Here is a 20,250-nt window from a genome sequence, read left to right as displayed (position 1 = left end):
CATCTTTGTCAGTGCTGTTTTACTTTTGTTACCTTCCAGCTTTTGCAGAGACAATGAAAATAAATGATGACAAAGCTCCTTCACCACATCAAATAAAGCCACTATACACGTTTGTGGAAGCACTTCAATCCCTCTCATCACACTGCATTGTGTCTGTCTGCAATTGCCGCTCTCACAATCATCAGCACTATGGTGCTTTTGGGCTGTAAAACAAGCAATAATGTGTGGAAATGATAATGGTTCTTCAGGATATTTACACCAAGCTCTATTTTTCAAAAATATACCTCATCTTGACACTTGATTCTGTCCACAGTATTACTGCCTACATTTTAAAAAGCTGTTCAAAGTTAATGGTTTCAAGAGGTTTTTATATTAATACATGGCATGAAACAACCTACAACCTATTTCAGCATCCACTGGTTGTTTCTGAAATGCCTCTAATGTTACAATAAAGCTAAAAGTGCATGGAAAATGTACATGAAGAGTGACCAAAAAGTGGTAATGTTTAAAGATTTCAGAGCTGTGTGTAGGATTCAGTAGCAGCTAGTGGTGAGGTTGCAGATTGCAACCAAATGAACACCCCTTAAGCCTCCGATTCCAGGCTTGTAAGAGAATCTACGGTGATTGCGAAATCTTGCAAAAAACCCAAAAGGCCTTCACCAGAGCCGGTGATACCATAGAAAGATGGAGGAGCAACCGAGCAGTAACCAACAGTGACGTCACCAATTGGTTTGTGAACTACCGTTGAGGCCTCGAGTTCAGATTTTGACTGTCACCATCTTTCTATTTTGGAGCCAGAAGTGACCATATCTGGATGAGCTGGGTAGGAGTGAGCAGTGGTTCTGATTCAATCTGATTGGAAACTCAAGGACACTACGCCCCGCCCACATACAGCAGAAATCTGACTGCACCACAGACCTGCCAACTATACAGACACGCCCCCAAAAAACACTGCTTTTTGAGGCCTAATATCCAATTAATGATGGGATTATTTTCAGATGGACTGCCAGAAAACTAATCAGAAGGAGTGACTTTAACTAACAACACCAGAATAGCTTGTGTCAAAAATTTATTGACTTTGAATTTCGTGAGAGAACTTGAATAGGAGTCCAAAGCCAACCTCTAGTGCCACTATGTGGTATTGCATTTTATGGCATTTTTGCTTCTGCCTAATTTTTCAGACCCAGAAGCTATGTCCACTTTTATACAGTCTGTAGGTGCAACATGTCAGACTCCATAGAAAAACACAAGGCTCCTTTTTTTGTAGGTGCTTGTACACTAATGGAAACATATGAATCTCATTCCATTTTTCCATCTCATAAATCATGCACACTGAACCTTTAAATTTCCACACAACCTTAAGCATTAACCCTCGAGCACTGGAAAGTATGAGCAGACTGCAATGGACAAAGTGTTTGGTGCTTTTTCGGCTTTTAACTGTTGGCTATGTGATTAAGCAAACAACAACACACATATATACATAAATTCTCTGACTTCATCGTGGATTTGTGGCATCAGTGTTTGAGTGAATCGGGCAAGGGCAAAGATTATAAATTATCTTTATTATAATCCTTGGAACAGCGTTCAGTATACAGAACTTGCATTTTTTTTTTAGTTGAGAAACCATAAATTAAACTGTAAATGATAAATTAAATCAGAACAAACAAAAAAGATAAATTAGTGTAAAACAGCCTTAAATCCATCACAAATTTTCAGTTGGAAAAATCAAAGCTTTCTGTAGGGATAGCCTGCATATATTTAGTTACCATGCATGATAGAGTGCACTTAAGTCTGGTGGTTTATCACGAGAAACAGATGAAACTGTGAAATGATAAATAAAAGAAAAGTGTTACAGAGAGTGAAAGGAACATTTTGATTTGAACATGCGCTCCTCAGCTGCATCCTGCACTGCCACTTCTACAGCTTCTTCACAATGCTGCTTACAGCTGATCAAGATTTGATTATCTCCCCATGCAGCCAAAATTATACCCACGAATAACCATACATTTCTGGGACCTGGGAGGTACATTGGTAAACAAATTTAAGGAAATATCACAGTTTCAGGAAACCCAGAAATCAGGAAAATAAGTGGCATTTGAATTATAACCTTTGTGGATGTGTTTTCAGAGCACTTTCTTTGTCCAGAAAGCAAATGATAACAAGAACCATACCAAGAAGTGAATCCGTTAAATTCCACATTTTGAAACAAAAGGAGGAGGATTTGTTTTCTTCTTTGGTACCACATGCCTTTAGACCTAATGCCAAGACTTCCCCAGACTGCTTAATGAATTCAGCACTGCTAATTATCCCTGCTTTCTTCGTGGGCTGGAGCAGATTTGTCTCCGTAGTTAGATTTTCTTTTTCTTTTTTTTACCATTCAAAGTCATACCCACAGATCTGCTACCAGCTGGCTTTAGGTAGAATTTCTGGGCAGATTAAAACACACACCTTGTCTGTGTCGGCAGGAAAACTGACTGGATGCAATATTTCTTTCACATGCTACACATTTTCCTGCGCCAATTTCAGAACCAATTATCTTGGCGAGGTCTGACATTAAACTGGGAACATGTGCCCAGTGGCATTATCTTACCCAGCATCTATCTAGAGAACATTTTATTCTGCTTTCCTTCCTCAACTCAAGTCATTACGACAACCCAGAACACAAAATTAGCTTATGTAACTGAACACAATGCAATGAAACAACAACTAAAAAGTTCTGATTGTAGTGTCACATTTTCCCCTCTCACGGAGTTAAAATACCTTTGTAGGGTTATTGCACATAATAAAACTGGTAGGAACATACAACTTAAAGTGACTGATGCACCAGCAGTGGGAGGTATAATAATAAACTTCACAATGTGGACTATTGCTGTTAGTGACCGAATCGGAGCCTCCGCTGCTGCAGCCTTTTCTCTCTCTGAGCTAAACAGTGAAGCTGATCAGTGATTATGGAGCTGCTTCCTAAAGAGACCACCAATCTCTTTAGGTACATAATGATACATTGGGTATGACTCTTCTTTATCCCTTCCTTCTTCCATCTGGCTCATTTCACACACTCATATGTTACCTTCTTCTCACTCCTGATTCTCTCCGTATTTTTTTTTTTTATCTACACTGGTGACGCACATTTGATTCCAGATATTCTAAAAATACTCCAGCAGAAATCACAGGGTGTGTAACTTCCCCGTACATGGAAGGATACATACACCTGGATGGGGAAATAAAACTCATTATGCTATACTTTGAAATTTAATATTTCATAAATTTCATTCCTAAATTGAACATGCAACATTCAGTCGCTGTTTTCCCGTTATACTTTCAAGCAGCACTCGTCACATAGATATATAAAAATAAAATAAAACAAAATACAAATAAATAAAAAAGAATAAACATACACTGAAAAGTGCAAATGTACATTTGTTTACAGCATGACATATTCACTGTACAATCATTGATTATATACTCACATTATTTTATGCATTATAATAAGGATTACTAAGTAGCATAGATTGAGTAAGAAATATTTCATAGCAAGTCTATTGGAAAATATTTGCATTGCCCTGTGACTAGGAGAGGCTCTTCTAAACATTGCCAAGGTGAACGTGTGTGACTGCTTGTGTGTCGTTGTGTGTATGTCTGTGAGTAAATGTACCTGTATGTGTGTGTGTGTGTGTGTGTGTGTGTGTGTATGTGTGTGTGTATGTGTGTGTGTGTAGACATAAGGTGCATGTACAAACAATGAAGCAGAGGAAACTGAAATCGTTCTAGTTCAGAGGCACAAAAACTGCCCAGGCCAGCATTTCAAGTATCTAGCATTGTTTCGGACAACACACATCTGTCAGACATCAGCAAAGCAGAGAGAAAGAGAAGGAAAGAATGAGGGTACTCCCTTCCGTAGCTCAGGGAGGAGGATGCTAAAGAGTCTTACAACGAGTGGAAACAAGCATTTCAAAGAATCGTGTCAAAAGAGTGACACTGATTAGAGAAACATCACTTCTTTTTTTTTTTTAAACCATAGCATATGCTTGCACTTCAGCTAAAACACCATCTTCTTTCGCATCAGGCAGCGTACTCGCTTCCACGTCTTGCTCCCAGTTCACTGAATGCTTCCTTGCTTATGTCAGAAACAAACATGTTATAATAAGGAACAAGTAAGGACTCATAGGTCTGGTCTCAGGGTGAATCCGTATGAGTCACTGTATAAGACACACCGCTTAACATTTTTACAAGCACTTCATCCAAGTTTAAATGTTCGGCCACCGTCAGCGGTGAAGCAGAAGGCCTGCAAAAATGATCATCTACTGGCAGTCGATTTGTTGTTGTATTCCATAAAGACGAGTCAGCATGTTCAGCCTCCTGAGAAAGATAACCGATAAGGTCATCCTTCAGGAGAGAGAGAGATAAGCCGCACAAAAAAAAATTCTGGCACAGAAAGTTTCCGCATTTCTGATGGCATTAAGAGGAAATCCATCTTGAAATCTTGTTTCCTGGGTCATCTTGATGGGTGCTGTCCAGTCTGGATTCTGATGTGGACCTTGGATTACCTTTTAGGCACTGGCTTGAGAAGCTACAAGTTACTGGACACTCCTGCACCAAGATGATTATTATGGCTCCCCATAAAGCCTGACTTTAGTTCATGAGTCATGTGACACTTTTCTAAGAGTGGCCAAAAAAAGTACAAATCCAAATTTCTCAGTTTGATGAAACATGCTTCCTGTTACTTTGTTGGGTAGTCTGTTCATTTATGGTGTAGATACACGATAATTTGAATATATCTTATTTTTTTGGAGGGTAATAGTGAAAATTCTATTACCTGGTTTACAGCTGATAATCGGCAGGGTATAGAACAACACATCACAGTTTAAAGTTTTGGTTTTCTGGGATATCAAATGGTTTCAGTCCATGTTATACTGTATAGTTTGGGTAATGGTGCAGCACAGCTTTCTGATGATTGTATTTGCTGGGTTCTGTGTATTTCTTTCAATATGTATGTGAAGTAGAGACAGAGGAAGAGAGACAATGTTTTTCTTTCTATCTCACACTGCCAGGATTTAGCACGAGCCTCCGAATCCATCTGTGGTTGTCTCTGGACGTCTTAACGCTCTGATTTGACTTTGTAGCGCAGAACCAGGTAAGTGGCTAGTCTGAGGACCAGGAAGAAAACCCCCAGCACCATGAAGTCCACATAAAGCTTTGCGTCCTCCACATCCAGCAGCTGCAAGACCTCCTCAGGCTTCTGAAACTTACACACAGGGTCCGGACACTCCAGCTCAGACCGGTTCATCCCGTAAATAGAGAGTATCACCCCTTCAAAGCCATACCTGAAAGAGGAAATTTTTAAGAGAGCCCAGGCTCATCATTTAAAGAGAATCATTTTACATCATAGAAGGCCTGACCACAAAGACCAAAGGCCAAAATAAGCTTAGTAATAGTCTATTAGTGGTTGAATAGTCTTACAAATTTTACCTGGAAGATGTAGCAAACATTACCTGACGTAGGAGACATAAGAGCTCCACTGTAGGTATTTAGGAATGGTGTCAAAGTTGACGAAGAAGCCAGAGAAGAGGAGGACAGGTATGGCTGTGACTGGACCCACGAATGTCGCAACCTGTGGAACAAATTGGCAGCATTAAAAATGTCTTATAAGCACTAAAATAATACTGCATTGCACTTTGACATATCAAGGATCAAAGCTGGTACTTGTTCACTCACTCACAGTAGATTGGACACTCAGAAACTCATTCAAATGTAAGCAGTAAATTCACATTTCAGACACATGTACTGTAAAAAGATGTCCTCACATTTAAGGTGAAGTTATATTTCCCCCTTCAGCAGATGAATATAAAAACAGTAAATTCTGAACAGTGAAGGTCAAACACTCAAGTGTAGTACTAAAAAGCAAAGCAGGTTTGATAGTGGGAGGGGGGTGGGGTGGGGGCAACGCCCCTGTTATGTGGACCTGAACCTAAACTGATGCTAAACTAAGTTCTTTATCATAAAATGCAATTTTTAGTTTTTAGGAATTTATAAACTACAAATATGTGAAATTAGAAGTTCATCAGTAGTACTTTTGATGTTAATAAAATCTCTTCCAAAACCCCCTTCGATCGATCAACAGACAGACAGACAGAGAGACAGATAGACAGATAGATAGATAGATAGATAGATAGATAGATAGATAGATAGATAGATAGATAGATAGATAGATAGATAGATAGATAGATAGATAGATAGATAGATAGATAGATAGATAGATAGATAGATAGATAGATAGATAGATAGATAGATAGATAGATAGATAGATAGATAGATAGATAGATAGATAGATAGATAGATAGATAGATAGATAGATAGATAGATAGATCAAATCAATTCATGAAATTTAGTTTTTTTTACAACAGTGCACCATGTCTACATTAACACTAAAATGTTATCTATACCCATAGCAACAAGAAAACCCTGCATATAAACGAATAAACTGTAAAATTGAATATTTAAATGTGTATTAAATGATGAATATTTTTGCTTATCAATTAAATAGCAGAAATGCCTTGTTCAATTCAATGTTATTAAGCATTACAAAGAGGCATGTAAAATCCAGTGAAAAGACTGTAGGCCTAAAACAGCAGCTGCAGAAAGGACTTATGGGATGTAGGTTTTCCTACCTGCAGAGATGTGGATGCAGCTCCTATAAGCAGACCGAGGGATTGAGCTACCAGTGCTGTGGATGTGGACAGGGCCATAAAGAGCAGGTAGCGACCCACTTCTGGAGGCTGCTCAGTCATCCAGTACACTATACTACAGTACATGATGGGACAAATCACCTGAAAAGAAGATTTTTTTTTTTTTAGTGTCAAATTAAAGTGTACTCCACACATACCCAGATCAATGAGTGTTAAATAAAAGAATCATTACCTGGAATGGGATGTCAGCCATGGTTTTGGCCAAGTAATAGGCCTTCAGGCTGTACCAGTAGTTCAGATGTTCCCTTTTAAACACCGACAACTCCAGAGGAACTGTGGAACAACAGCAGCGTTAAGAGACCTTCGATTAGAAAAAACAACACACTGAATCATTGTTTCCAGCCTCTCACTGGACTGAGCATCTTACAGGTGAGTACTGTGGGCATCAGGGCAGCAAACATGAGGAACAGCATGGAGAAGAAGAGGAAGCCAGTGTTGTTGAAAACCTTGCTCGCATCATTTCCGATGTTGAGATAAAGCAGGCCAATCAGCACTCCAATGGCCAGATGGGACATCACCCTGAGGTGGGTCAGCACCTAGAAAGAAAATAGAAAAACACAACAATCTCTAAAGAATCAAACTAACCTAATTTTTTTTTAACAATAAATTATTTAGTTCAGAATTTTTTTTTTGCAGGAATACTCTGCCAAATAAAGTTCTTACCGTGTCCCTGCATATAGTAATGAACGTTCTTTTGAAGAGGATACAGAACTGTGTGAATGTACTGGTGGCAAAGCTGTGCTTCTCAAGAGTTCCTGTGTCCTGTAGAAAAAACACAGAGAACAAAGAGTCAGTTATGTTTTCTACACAGTAACACGATATTATCCCTTTCAAACTCAATATTCAATTGGAGTATACAGCAGAGGAATGTGCACAATATTCATTCATTCAATTAGAAAGTTATTTTTCATGTAACTTGAAACTGTGTTAATATGTTAATGCCAGAAATGTGCTTGATCCTGACTCTGACCCAGAATTGGAGGCTGATGTGAATTTTTCTTTCCACTTGACTCCTCACAGATACGGTTTAAATAATAGGCTGTGACATAAACTTGCCATTGGTTCCTTGTGTATTTTAAAAGTAATTCTAAATGTTCCTGACTGATGTCAAAGACAAAGTTCACTTTTGACTTCTGTCAAAGAGTTCGATGAGCAGATCGATACGACTCTAGTATATATGAGGCTACAGTTTGTGGACGGTTAAATCTTGTTTGTTTAATACATACAACAACCACAAAGTGTAAAAACAACAATACTGTACTCTTTGTGAAACAAGCTGTTTCCATTTATTGTGCTAAGATAACTTTAACCTCATATTTATAGGACAGATATGAGAGTGGCATCAGTCTTCTCACTCCACCATAAAAGTGAATGAACTGAGAACAACAAAGAAAATCAATAAACTGACAGTGTTGAAAGGAGATTCAGGGCAAAACTGCAAACTTTTCACCTGTAACAGTAAAGCACAAAGCTCTGTGGTTTACATTTACAGTTTTACATTTAGCTGACACTCTTCTAAAAAGGAACATATAAGGGTTAGAAAGGCAGAGTGAAGAGGAAGCTGATCAGCCAGCTGAGGAGACAGATCAATGTAGCTGGGAGAGGAGGAACATTTCGGGAAAAATTAGCAATGTGTGATGTAATCACTGTTAACACGAAGAGGAAAGGAGTATTTTGTTAATGATTATGTTCTCAAGGATGTGATAGCTTCCTTTTTTAAGTTTATAAGGATAACATTTTTTAATTTGTTTAATGAGGGGAACATTAATCATTTCTATCACACAGGGGCTTTTTGCATATTTCTCTTAATGAGTAAATCGTGCATTGTTGAAGTAAACGGGTAAAATCTTATGCATTTCCTTGTAACTGAACAATTCTTTGAGTAAAAGCAGATATTTTAGTAGTCTGTGATTGCAGGTATTGCATGTTTTGTTATTTACTTCTGAAGGTGTGCGCGTGTTGTGCAAAAGGGCTGTTTTCACTCACACTGTAACACTGAGAGGGACAGGAGGAGTCACTTTTGTCTCTGGAGTTCTTCTTGCGCTCCTCTGAGCAGAGTCCACCCTGGACTGCCTCAAACAGCACTGGGTTTAGATCTCCATACTCCCCTGAGGCCACCTCAATGACTGGGAACAGAGAGGACAAGCTTGTGAGAACAAATACACTGGAAAAAATAGAACATGTACACTTGTACTCTTACTTACTGAAATCAGCAGGATTGTGATACGTTGGGCAGTGGAGACCCAGGTTCTTCAGATAGGGGATGAGGTAAGGGACTGTGCCCTTGTATATGCACTGACCCTGACTGAGGATGTACAGCTGGTGGATGAACAACACAGGTACATGGTGATCGTCGTATAGCTTCCAACACACAGACTTCTGAATAAAAGATCAATATCTGACAAAACAAAAGGACTGGATATCGACTGCAGCGCCGCTTCAGCTGTATAAAATGAATCATGCTAACCTGTCCTGGTCTGGGCAGCAGCTAATGGAAAGTTTGACGTGTCCAGCAGTATGAGCACTCAAGTTACCTTATCAAACATCTCAAAGAGCTTGGCACTGGGCTGATGAATGGTGCAGATGATTGTTCGTCCTCCCTGAGCCAGAGACTTCATGAGGGAAACAACCTGGAAGCAGGACGCGCTGTCCAGACCACTAGGATGGGAGACAATGGGAAACCATGAAGGCAGGTGCACAATTACGTCTGAAATAAACACTGATTTTGTGAGGTTCGTGAGGGATATTCCACCTCGTGGGCTCATCAAAGAACAAGACAGGTGGATTGTTGACCAGCTCCAGGGCGATGGCCAGCCTTTTACACTGGCCTCCGGAGAGAGAGATGGTGCGTGTCTGAGCACACTCCTGAAGGCCCAGAGCTGTCAGAATCTCATCCACCTTAGACACAAACAGAGAGAAATGTTGGAACACGCTGGGGCACAAAGCTGAAAACAGGGGTGTGCAACAGACAAAATCTTCTGTGATGTGATGTAGAGGGACCTGGCTGCAGACAGGATAGAGGTTATCAGCCATGACCACCATCAGTATACAGTAACCTACTTTTTTCTATTGCTGCAGTGCATACTGTATTCATTGCTGTCTCGTGAAAATGTAGTTTAGATTAGCTGGAAAGCTCCCGTCTGTTGATGTAACATGTGACTAGTGTGGTTGACTTCCTCCATCTTGTCGGCAGCGAGCTTCTCTTGTGGCGGGGAGGCAGGAAATTCAGAAGATTTTGAGAATGTTTTGGCAAAAGTATACAATAAAATTCCTGAAGAATTATAGTATATTAATACACTGATGAAAAAAAAAATCATGTGAATCAATATTACCATCAAGTAATCCTCAGTCAGTTGTATTTTTACCCACAATTACCTAATATAACCAGAGATATTTGTAATAACAGCATGGAGAAATCACTGAAGTGAGACACATTTTACTTATTCTCTTCTCAATCCCAAGCTGCCAGATAATTCTGTACAAATAATTGTAATATAATATAATATAATATAATATAATATAATATATTATATTATATTAATATATTCAGACTTACGAGTTCTTTTTTGATCTGCACGCTCTCATTCAGCTTCAGATTGGCAGAAACCTGAAAGACAAACATAACTCAGCACTCTACAGAACTCTACATTCAGATTCACTGAGGTGTTGGGAGTTTGTTTTTTTAAAATGACCACACCATCATTGCCTCCCTCACAGTGAGGTTTGGCAGCAGCATGTCATCCTGCATGATGTAGCAGGACATCTTCCTGAAGGTCCGCAGGTCTCTCGGACGGCCATTCACCATGATTGTGCCCTTCATGCCGGTCTGCCTGTTTCCCAACACAAAGTAATTTTATAAGCAGGATCTGCTCATGCACACATCACTATGTTAAGTAAGAACGACATCTTGTATGGAGACATAAGAGAGTATGCTCCATTCAGGGATCTCCATAGGTCCATGTCTCACCTGTACCCTGCCAGAATATTCATCAAAGTGGATTTCCCAGCTCCAGAAGGCCCCATGATGCCAATCAGCTCTCTGCTGTTGAATCTCCCCGACAGACACTTGAGAAGGGCTTTATAACCTGACAAAGAGAGAAAAAAAAAAGATCAGTTATTTGCTGTAAATAGTCTAAAATTATTCTTAGCATATATTTTCAGATATTACCCTCCAAAGTTTACATTTACGTTTTAATGCCCAATATCATGAGGTCTACAGGTAACATTTGTTTCTTTGTGACTTTTAATGTTTCCAAAAATTTCTCATGTCCCATGCATTTAGCAATCATTTTCATGGTGCCAAGGAATGTAAAGAAAACAAAAAGAAGAAATAAATGCAAATAAAAATGGAAAAATAAAAGCACCAAAACAAAATAGCAAGTGTATGAATGTGAGCTTATTTGCAAGATTTAACAGAAGAGCCACGGGTAATTTCAAAGTTAATTAGACTGCATTTATCTGACTAACGAATGGTTTAAATTAAACTTCTAGATCAGGTTATTGATCGTGAATATGTTACTGAATGTAAGTTATACCACGCTCAGGCAGAGTGCAGGACAATTATTGAGGGATGACAGTACCTGTTACAGTCTGTGTTCTTCGAAAGCTTTTCAGTGTACTCATAATATCTAGTGTCGATAAAGCCCGATGTAAAGTAAATAACAAGATGTGGGCTCTTTGAAAAAATAACAGCTAAAAATGATTTGACATCATGTATTAAGTTATTTTACCCAATAGTTATTATTAAAGTCATGACCTATCCACTTGGTCCATTATAAGTCTACTCAGTTTTTCAACACCTTTTTAACCTCCTGATGGCGTAAAAGTGAACAAGGTGGAACAGAAACTCAGTTCACTGATTCTTTAAGTGTTTCAACAGATGGTTCTGCAGATAGGAAGGCTAATTTCACTCCATCAGTCACAAGCTGAACACTAGGAACCCTCAGGCACAGCTAATAGTGCTGTAAGTGCTCAAGCTAATGAACAGTAATGTCCACATCACCCTTATTAGCAGCCTACAGTGTGTGACAACAGCCAGCATTTACATAAAAAGATACAGAGAAGCTGGAAATAGGAGGTCAGACAAAGATGCACATGATGTCTGGGGAAAAGGAAGAACATTCCTTGAAGGTGATTTCTCTGCATTTTAGGAGAGCTGGTCTTCAGGTGCACATAAAGCAGCACCGTAGAAAGAGAAGTACACAATGCTGCAAAGATTTGTGATCATGATGCCCTTCCTGGCACCAACAAAAGAACCACAGGCATTACTTCCCTGCAGTGGTTTTAAAAATGGTTGCTGTGTTGTGGCATGTGCATAAAGATGGCTCTGGTTTTTATAGTGCATTTCCTAAACTTTGTGGTTCTTGAAGGAAAGTGGGAACAGTCAAACAAGCAGTTTTAGAGCTGACTTCTTAAAAGCCTCTAGAAGGGGAAAGTTAAAGGGGGCTGTAAGTATCCTTGTTGTGACCCATGTCTCCCTCACCTTACTCGTCTCTCGAGAGTCTACACAGATGCTTCTTCCTGTCTTGAGCTGTGTAATTAGGGTCTCAGCAGAGCTGGCAGCCCCCTTTTATAAGTAAAGTAGCCTAATGGCAGCGCCCATTCCTCCCCTGCAGAGTTATTACATCAGACAGCCTCCACTCAGACAGCAGAGCTGCCTCCTGTGAGTGAAGCAGCCATGCCCTGGCATGTGGTGCATACTGATGATCTAACTCGGTGCTGTAGGTCGAGCATAATAATGGTCTTATCTGTGTGAGTCTGCAGGCGCATCAACCAGTCTCGTGAGCGCCGCACAGCATGTAGCTCACTTTGCTGTTCAACTCGAGACACCACAGAGATGCACAAACTAAACAGCAGATGACAGCATTCACTCAGTGACTCCCGCCTGATCTCAGAGGTAACGTCAAAGTAACTGTTAGACAAATTATTATTTGGTGTGGTCATCACATGCTTAAAACTGAAGCCTGTGACACAAATGAAAACTCACACTTCAGTAGGAATATTACTCTTTTTTTTCCCCTGAAATGTTCTTTTTACTGACACGTAGTCATGGTTGGCTTCTTTACTACAATTTATCAAAATTATCCTATTTTATTCTAATCTTAAAGGAGCCCTTACAGAAAAACACGAATGTCCAATGTTTTCCACATGGGACACGTGATCAAATGTACGACACATTTTTACCACATGTTGCAACATATGATAACATGGGAAAGATGTGAAAAGGTTTTCACATAGGAATCTACAAGGGCTTCACACATTACACCATAAAAACGTTCCTAAACTACATGTTTCCCATGGGCTAAATACATCTTTCACGTACACAAGTGATCACATGAGTTTTTGTACATGGGAAATTCATGTGGGAGCTGTCGATGCAAACTCTGCTAACAGTTTAGGGAGCGGTTGCATTGTTAGATGGAAAGATGCAATTTATCCCAACAGAATAATAACCTGTTTATATAAAATATAATGTTGTGCACATGATGTTTAAATGCATGTTTAAAAGAGTACTCCACCATTTTATCCTTGCACCTGTGCAACATTATTAGACTCATGATGCACAGTCTAAAAAAGGATCAAAATGGAGCAGCAGAACAAAAAATATCATCTTTTATATTCCATGCATTCTTCTCTCTTGTCAAAACCTGGCTTCTACTTTATACAGCTTGACTGCCGACAGTTCAGTCGGAGATCTGGGTGTGTTTTACTGGTGACAGCTTATGCAGCTTTGAGCTGCCGGCCTCAAAAAGAGATGAGGAGCGAGTTACAGAAACTCTGGTAATCTCACTTCTGTCGAACTCCACACCCTTTATAACCTTCAGGATTATTATATAAGCAGTTTTAATGCAAAATACAAGTCTATTAAACTGTTGGGGAATATTTGTCTGAGCTGTGATATTGTACACACAGAGAACTTACCCTTGTCTTAACATACTATGAGCTGCATGTAAAGAGTCTCTTTTTTTGTTTTTATATCTGATTAAAGCTTATCATACATTTTCACAACCATTGTGCAATAAAATGACAAACTGTTAGCGGTGAAGCAGCAGAGATTACTCCCCTCACAGAGTCATACATTTGTGTAATTATGTACCCAGTGATGTATTTTAAAAGGAGCATGCGAGTATACGCTGTGATTTTATCTGTGTAAATACAAGTCTAGTTTTCCTCCGAACACACTCAGATCATCAGCGCAGGTGCAGAGAAGCACAGTAAATCACCCAGAGGCATGTAAACATTTCCTGCCCTCCCCTCCCTCCCCCTGTCCTTCCCCCTTTCAAGGCTGGCCTAGTGTTTCACCAGTTATCTCCCTCGGGAAGAAAATACCCTCAACATGAAAGCAGGTCACAGCAGCTTCATCTCAGCAGCAATAAATGGCCTCACCAAGAAGAGCCTATAATAACAAATGCACACAGAGGGCAGCTTATACATCACCTAACCCTCCTGAACCCTTTTACAGTAAAAGACACAACCTTACATTTACTGCATTTACAATATCTTCCTCTTGGTAATCTCTTTCTGTTCGTTACAGATATTTTAAGGGATGACTCATAGTGTCAATGACTCAAAGACTAAAACACATTAAAATACAAATGGCATCACAGGCTTAAGGATCGTGGTTCATGCTGCATGTCTTCCTTTTTCTCCTCTTTCCTCCCTATCAGCTCTATAATTCCATGTAATTCAGCAGAAAAGGAGAAATAATCATTGACTATTAAAGCGCACAGCAGAATAACAGTGCTGAGGTCTGTGTGGGAACACGTATTTAATAGCTTTGATCAGACAGTTAGAGAAGCAGCTCTGAGCTCAGCTTCTTAAAAGAAACACAAACACTGACAAACCTCTCAGAATGAACTGCATTATAAAATAAGTCATAGCTTGTAATTTTAAAGAGACAAGAGAGAGGCTATAAGGTATGAGATGTGATCTGAGGTTCTGAGAAATTGGACAGAGTAAAACAGCAAGAGAGCCTCTTTATGAAAGGCACTGCTTCATTTGTAAAAGCTGAGAGAGAGAGACACTTCCCGTTCACACATCACCAGCCTGAAGAGCTGAGGCAGGCCCCCCAAAGAGACAACACAAACAAAAGCACCAACCACAGGTTGAGTTTGATTTGACCAGCAAAGACAAACATGCGCATCGATGCCCAAACAAAAGCTGATTTAGCGATCACAGTTCGAGAGATCTCCTCTGTCCAGCCATGATCCTCCTCTTCTTCTTACATTCAGGCCTCACAGTGGAGCAACAAACACTCCTCTGCCTGTCTTTCATAATGCACATTAATATTACACAAGACTGAAAATAACACAACCTGCAATGCATCATGTGAAGGCTTCCCTGGACAACCACGTGGAAAACGTAAATGGAGGGTTCCTCTGAAGTCTCCCATTCTCACCCTGCTCGACACAGAGCTTTATAAGAACAGCTAAATGGACCAGTTTGCTGAGGGAGGATTCTCTGACAAGCAGAGATGACCAAAGGCTGGGAGGCTCTTCATTAATAAGGGTGGTGAGTGTAATGCCTTTCATTTCTCACGAGCAGATCAATCATGGGCTTGACTAACTGCCACCGCCTATATCGTCACACAACACAGAGAAGAGAGAGGCGAGCAGTGTCCCAACCTGAGAGTGTAAATTATTTACTATGTCTAAACTCTGCTGAGCGCAGCAAAGCTCGCAGGCAGACTGGCTGCCACAACATGGTGGAAGTCTGTAAGTGCGTGTGTAACAAGCGGGCCGGGCTACATGTATCAGAACAATGGAGCAACACGGAGAAAGACAGAGTAGAATAGTTCTCTCAAATGTCATGAAGGCTTTTAAAGGCCTCCCTTGAAATTTCTGCACTCCAGATATTGATCGTCACGGGTGGTGTTTGCGTGCTCATCCATCACGGTTACTATGTAAACAGAGCCTGCAGTACCTCTCCTCCTCCACCAGGGACCCTCTCGGATGGTGTACGAGAGCTCGTTGAACTCCAGGTCCACAGCAGAGCGGCGTGGGAGGTGGGAGAAGCGTTGTGCCTCAGTGATGTGGTTTTCCACTTTCTTCAGGTGGATGAGCAGCGGCCCCTCCTGAGGCGCTCCACCGGGGAGCTTGGTCTCCTCCATGGGGATGCTGACCGAGCCCTGTTCCATTGTCCTCTCAGCCATGGTGAAAAGCTGCAAAAGGAAAACAGACAGATGTCAGTCCCTGCTTCAAAGGAAGAGGTTGCAGTCCTGCCTCAGATCCACAGAACCGCACATATAATGATCAGTTTTCACCTGATAAATTCAATAAAATAAGGTAAATAATTGAATCAAAGATCTGAAACTTGCCCAGCACAACCACACTCCCAAGTACATTATTTTGGAATTTCTCACATAAAGAAAAGACAGAATATATAATAGTTATTTAGGCTAAGAAAACAAGCCTGAAAATGAGTAAACAGGTGTGAATGACAGACACATGACTCACAATAAACCAGCTGACATGAAATAAAACCCGACTGAACTTTGGCCAGTAAACGAGACATTTTATTGATTTCCTTTGATTACTTTGAATTATTTTCTAGAGTTTGATTAATAGGCCTCCAGAGGGAAACCAGTGCCTCATCAAAGGTAAGGACACAAAGGTGTGAACAAGGAATGATGTCAGTTTGACTGCAGACATCGTCTTAAAACGAGGTGCTGCACCTGATCTGATTACAGTTTATTCTATGGACAGGCTGCTTGAAGGGAATGAGATTGTGAGTGTGAGAAGTTGGAGTCTGGTTTCACTCCTGCAGCATGCTTACTGCTGATTCACACAGATTTCCTCCTCGACAAGGCGGCTAGTTTGAAGTGTAAACCACGTATAAGCTTTCCAATAATTTGAAATGGAAAACATCACATGGTTTCACCAATATCAGAGAAGGATCAGGACATGTGAAATCTTCACAATTATGTTAATATTACTTCATTAATAGATTAAAAGTCAGTAGTTATTTGACAGAAATATATACTCTAGTACATTAAATTAATTAAGGGGATTATGTGCATGATTGAAATGAGTTTTCAAAAGTTAGTTCCATTAATATTCTTACAATTAATAATAAGCCTTGTCATTGTTAGTCCACTCCAGAGTTCAAGCATTCCTTTAAAGTTGCCTTGATATCTAACAGTGTGGTTTACATGCAGCAACATGTACCTCAGACTCCTTCAGACTAATGTGGAAACTAGTTTGATAATTCAATTTCTACTAAAGTAAGTGGGTTGAGATTGTTGTCTGCCAAAGGTACACCTTTTGAGGGTTACAACACTGAATGTTTTCAGGTTGACGTGGATATGTATATTTGAGAGTAAGGAGGCACTGCCTTTTAAATACAAAATCTTAATATAAACCAACTGTTTTGAACATGTATCCATTAAATCTTACTTATTGACTGACTCACACCCCAATAACAACATTGTTTGAAAGGAAAACTAAACTAAAAAAAAAAAATCATCCCAGTGGGCCTTAATTCAAACACCTCAAGCTTTCTTCAGTCAATTTTGCATTGAGGGGAGGAACACTACTTGGGCGGATGATTTAGACTTTGAAAATAAAATTTCAGAGTATTTCAGCAATGGCAATATGGCAAACCATCCAAAACAACATGATTCTGTCCAATTAGCTGAGAAATACTTAAAAAAACGTCCCAGTAATGCAGCCCTGAAATTAGAATAATAATCTCAACCATCCGAAGAACAACATAAAGACCACGTCTGAAAAATAAACAGCACATTGTAACACACATACTCATATAAACAATGCCCGATCGTCCGACCGGCCATCTCCAAGTAGTGATCAGTACAGGCACATTTATCCTCTGGTAAAGATGATTTTTGTGGCACCGCTCGTGTCAGAAACAAGGCTGCAGTAGGAAAATCAGGACAAATATGAAACAGTCAACCCTCTCATCAGAAAACCTGGAACAAAGACAACTTAAAAGAGAGACTCACAGCCAGCACCCACAAATATACGTGAATAACTTTCCATATCAAAACTGTGAACCTCTCCTGCTGCCAAGCCATGTCCTGCAGTCTTGTACTCTCCACCTACTTTCCATATGACCTGTACTGTATGTGTAATAAAATATCCTTACATGAAGAGGACCAGTGATGAAGATTCTCTTCTATTGATCGTCCTGCCATTAGTGGATTTCCATTACCAGCCTGCATATAAACCATGTAAAACACTGACAGACTTTAATGGCCTCTCAAGCAGAGGAAGGCCTCCATGTTCTGTCATGTGCCTCCCCAAAGCCAGGACACGTGAGCGCTCACAACCACAGTAAAAGTCTCCTATAAGGAGATGAAATACAGTTATTAAATGGATATGCATGGCTTTGCAGTGGTGTGGTCATTCTTCACTAGATGAGGGATGCTCCCACAGCTCCTCAAAAAGCACCTGTTAACAGCAAACTGATGGGAATGAAAACACAATACACTATTTAGCCTGGGAAATAACAGAGCATGAGGGAGAACTGACTTTTTTAAGTAGATGAGTCATACATGAGGCTGTTCTGCAGGAAATGTGGCTTTACCAGTCAGTCCCACAGTGTGTTGCATTGCACATGCACGCGCGCACACGTAAAAACCGTTGGACATACTTATTATTGTGTGATGAAATGACCAGGTGAGCCGCTCAGTCCTGGTTTTCCCCCCTCCGGATGAGTGAGAGCAACAGTGCTCCGTTGATCCCTTCAGACAAAACAGCCCGATCCTTCCACATCAGAAGGTTTCCCAAACAGTCCCAGCCAGGAAAAAATAAACACAAAAATAAACACAAAAGAATCAAGATGCTCACTATGCGGCACAGTCCAGCAAAAATCCAGATCGGTTGTCGGGCATTGAAGGACCGAGCTGTGTTCTTCTTATCAATATCTCTCGGGGTGCGGCGCGCATCATCCCGCATCCACTACAGCAACCCCTTAGATTAAAATCCTATCCGGCCTCAAACTATGACTGCATCCAAGATATTCGTCAGGGGAGCAGGATGCCTGTCATATTTTCCCTCGTAAAGATGATCCTTTCGTGAAACCGGGCCGTCCCGAACTCGCATCGATACAACCTACTCGCATACATCTTCAGCAGCGGCGGCGTTGACGCCGATCTTCAGTCCCTGACATCTGGAATCAGACACACACACACACACACACACACACACACACACACACACACACACACACACACACACACACACACACACACACACACACACACACACACACACACACACACACACACACACACACACACACACACACACACACACACACACACACACACACACACACACACACAAAATCAGCCAAACAGTGCTGCAGATGCTTCAGCAGCAGCTCAATAGCTCAATGTAGCAGCCGCCGTTATCCTCTCACCGGTTAGTGCGTTTGTGTGGTGCGCACGCCGGTCTGGGATACAGGGCGTTGCTGGCAGGATGCTATAGTGGAGCAAATGCTGTTTTGGTTTGTCTTTTTCTAATCCTCATTCTGATCTCATGTTTTAGGATGAATAACGTCTCACAGTGGGGAAAAAGAAACACGAAATATAGAACATTTTGGAAAAGGCACTACGCACAAAATGGGCTTATTAATAATGGACACAATTCACTGATAGGATATTTTAAGGATATTGTGGTGATGTAAAGCTGGGACACTGAAATTAGAAATGATTTCATAGTTAATTAGATTTATTAAAATCGAATTGACAGCCACAGCCTGATTTATTAAATTAGCCTCTCCTGTGCCAATGTAAACATGCTAAGTATTTAATTTGTAGTTTGGGGGGTTACTTTGGGCTGTATTTGGGATAATAAGAGAAATCTGGATATAAGGATAATTTTTTTGTTTTTTTTTAAGGCCACCATCTTGTCACACAAAGCTGTTGATCAACTTGTCTCCGCATCGTTGTTCGTACCCTGCTGTTGACAGTCGGAGTAGACATAAAGAAGGGTTTTGATGAAATTCACAGGCCCCTCTGTCTCTTTAAAGGCCGCACCTGCGCAGCTGCCTGGTGCTGATGCTGCAGTGCCTGGGTTATTTTCGGTAAAACTGTCGGGGTTACTCGCGTTCAAGCGGGCCCTACATGCCTTACATCACCCCTGAGAGGAAATCAAAACCATTTTTAGCCAATCGCACCTGCCTCTTAATCAGACTAATTAAAAACGAAGTCTCACGTCGCCACATGAGCGGTTTCAGCACACCGAGCAATCTCGCTCTGGTTTACCTCCTTATTGCGGCTAATATTATCAACTAGGACCCTATTCTTATTAGATACAGACAAAAAACATAAATCGGAGTCCTTCACTCTGATTTAGGCCTAAATCATCACAGGTTTGCACTGTGTTGCAGCCGTATGTTTATTTATTTTTTATTTTCCTACAACTCAGCCTTAATGTGATGGAAACAAATCACATTACAAAACAAAGATGAATCCTTTGTTTATAGGCTCCAGAAAATGTGCTGCATGACTATAGTAGTTTGGTGTTACTGTTTGACTTCAGAG

At 40.4% G+C, this 20,250-nt stretch overlaps 1 protein-coding gene across 3 annotated transcripts; it reads right to left on the bottom strand.

The window, feature by feature from the left end:
• Positions 1-1,543: 1,543 nt before the first annotated feature.
• On the bottom strand, positions 1,544-18,960 carry abcg4a (ATP-binding cassette, sub-family G (WHITE), member 4a). Of its 3 annotated transcripts, none has more exons than XM_069716488.1 (15): positions 18,551-18,960; positions 15,666-15,903; positions 10,711-10,828; positions 10,441-10,573; positions 10,300-10,350; positions 9,496-9,641; positions 9,278-9,401; positions 8,948-9,062; positions 8,730-8,869; positions 7,407-7,505; positions 7,111-7,279; positions 6,916-7,016; positions 6,666-6,824; positions 5,490-5,608; positions 1,544-5,321 (listed from the first exon to the last, which is right to left on the bottom strand). In XM_069716488.1, exons 1-15 carry the CDS (start codon positions 18,656-18,658, stop codon positions 5,096-5,098), a joined length of 2,046 nt encoding a protein of 681 aa, XP_069572589.1. In that variant the 5' UTR covers positions 18,659-18,960; the 3' UTR covers positions 1,544-5,095. The 3 variants fall into 3 exon arrangements, with proteins under 3 accessions (XP_069572589.1, XP_069572590.1, XP_069572591.1); XM_069716489.1 differs by having other exon boundaries at positions 18,354-18,642; XM_069716490.1 differs by lacking the exon at positions 18,551-18,960 and adding an exon at positions 17,501-17,603.
• Between the last annotated feature and the right edge of the window lie 1,290 nt (positions 18,961-20,250).

The sequence above is a fragment of the Brachyistius frenatus genome, unplaced genomic scaffold (genome assembly GCF_029030835.1).
Source record: "Brachyistius frenatus isolate BFR_SWC_R1_liver_20210118 unplaced genomic scaffold, ASM2903083v1 Contig_157, whole genome shotgun sequence".
Classification (NCBI taxonomy): domain Eukaryota; kingdom Metazoa; phylum Chordata; class Actinopteri; family Embiotocidae; genus Brachyistius; species Brachyistius frenatus.
This window is presented reverse-complemented; position numbering and strand designations above follow the sequence as displayed.

What these genes read in the sequence shown, in the direction of transcription:
- abcg4a (XM_069716488.1), bottom strand. Translation starts at nt 18,658, where the DNA reads ATGCGGGATGATGCGCGCCGCACCCCGAGAGATATTGATAAGAAGAAC. An exon ending in TTGCTGGACTGTGCCGCATA is followed by an intron (nt 15,904 to 18,550) that starts GTGAGCATCTTG and finishes TTCCTTTTGCAG; the next exon opens with CTTTTCACCATGGCTGAGAG. An exon ending in TGCAGATCAAAAAAGAACTC is followed by an intron (nt 9,642 to 10,299) that starts GTAAGTCTGAAT and finishes TTTGTGTCTAAG; the next exon opens with GTGGATGAGATTCTGACAGC.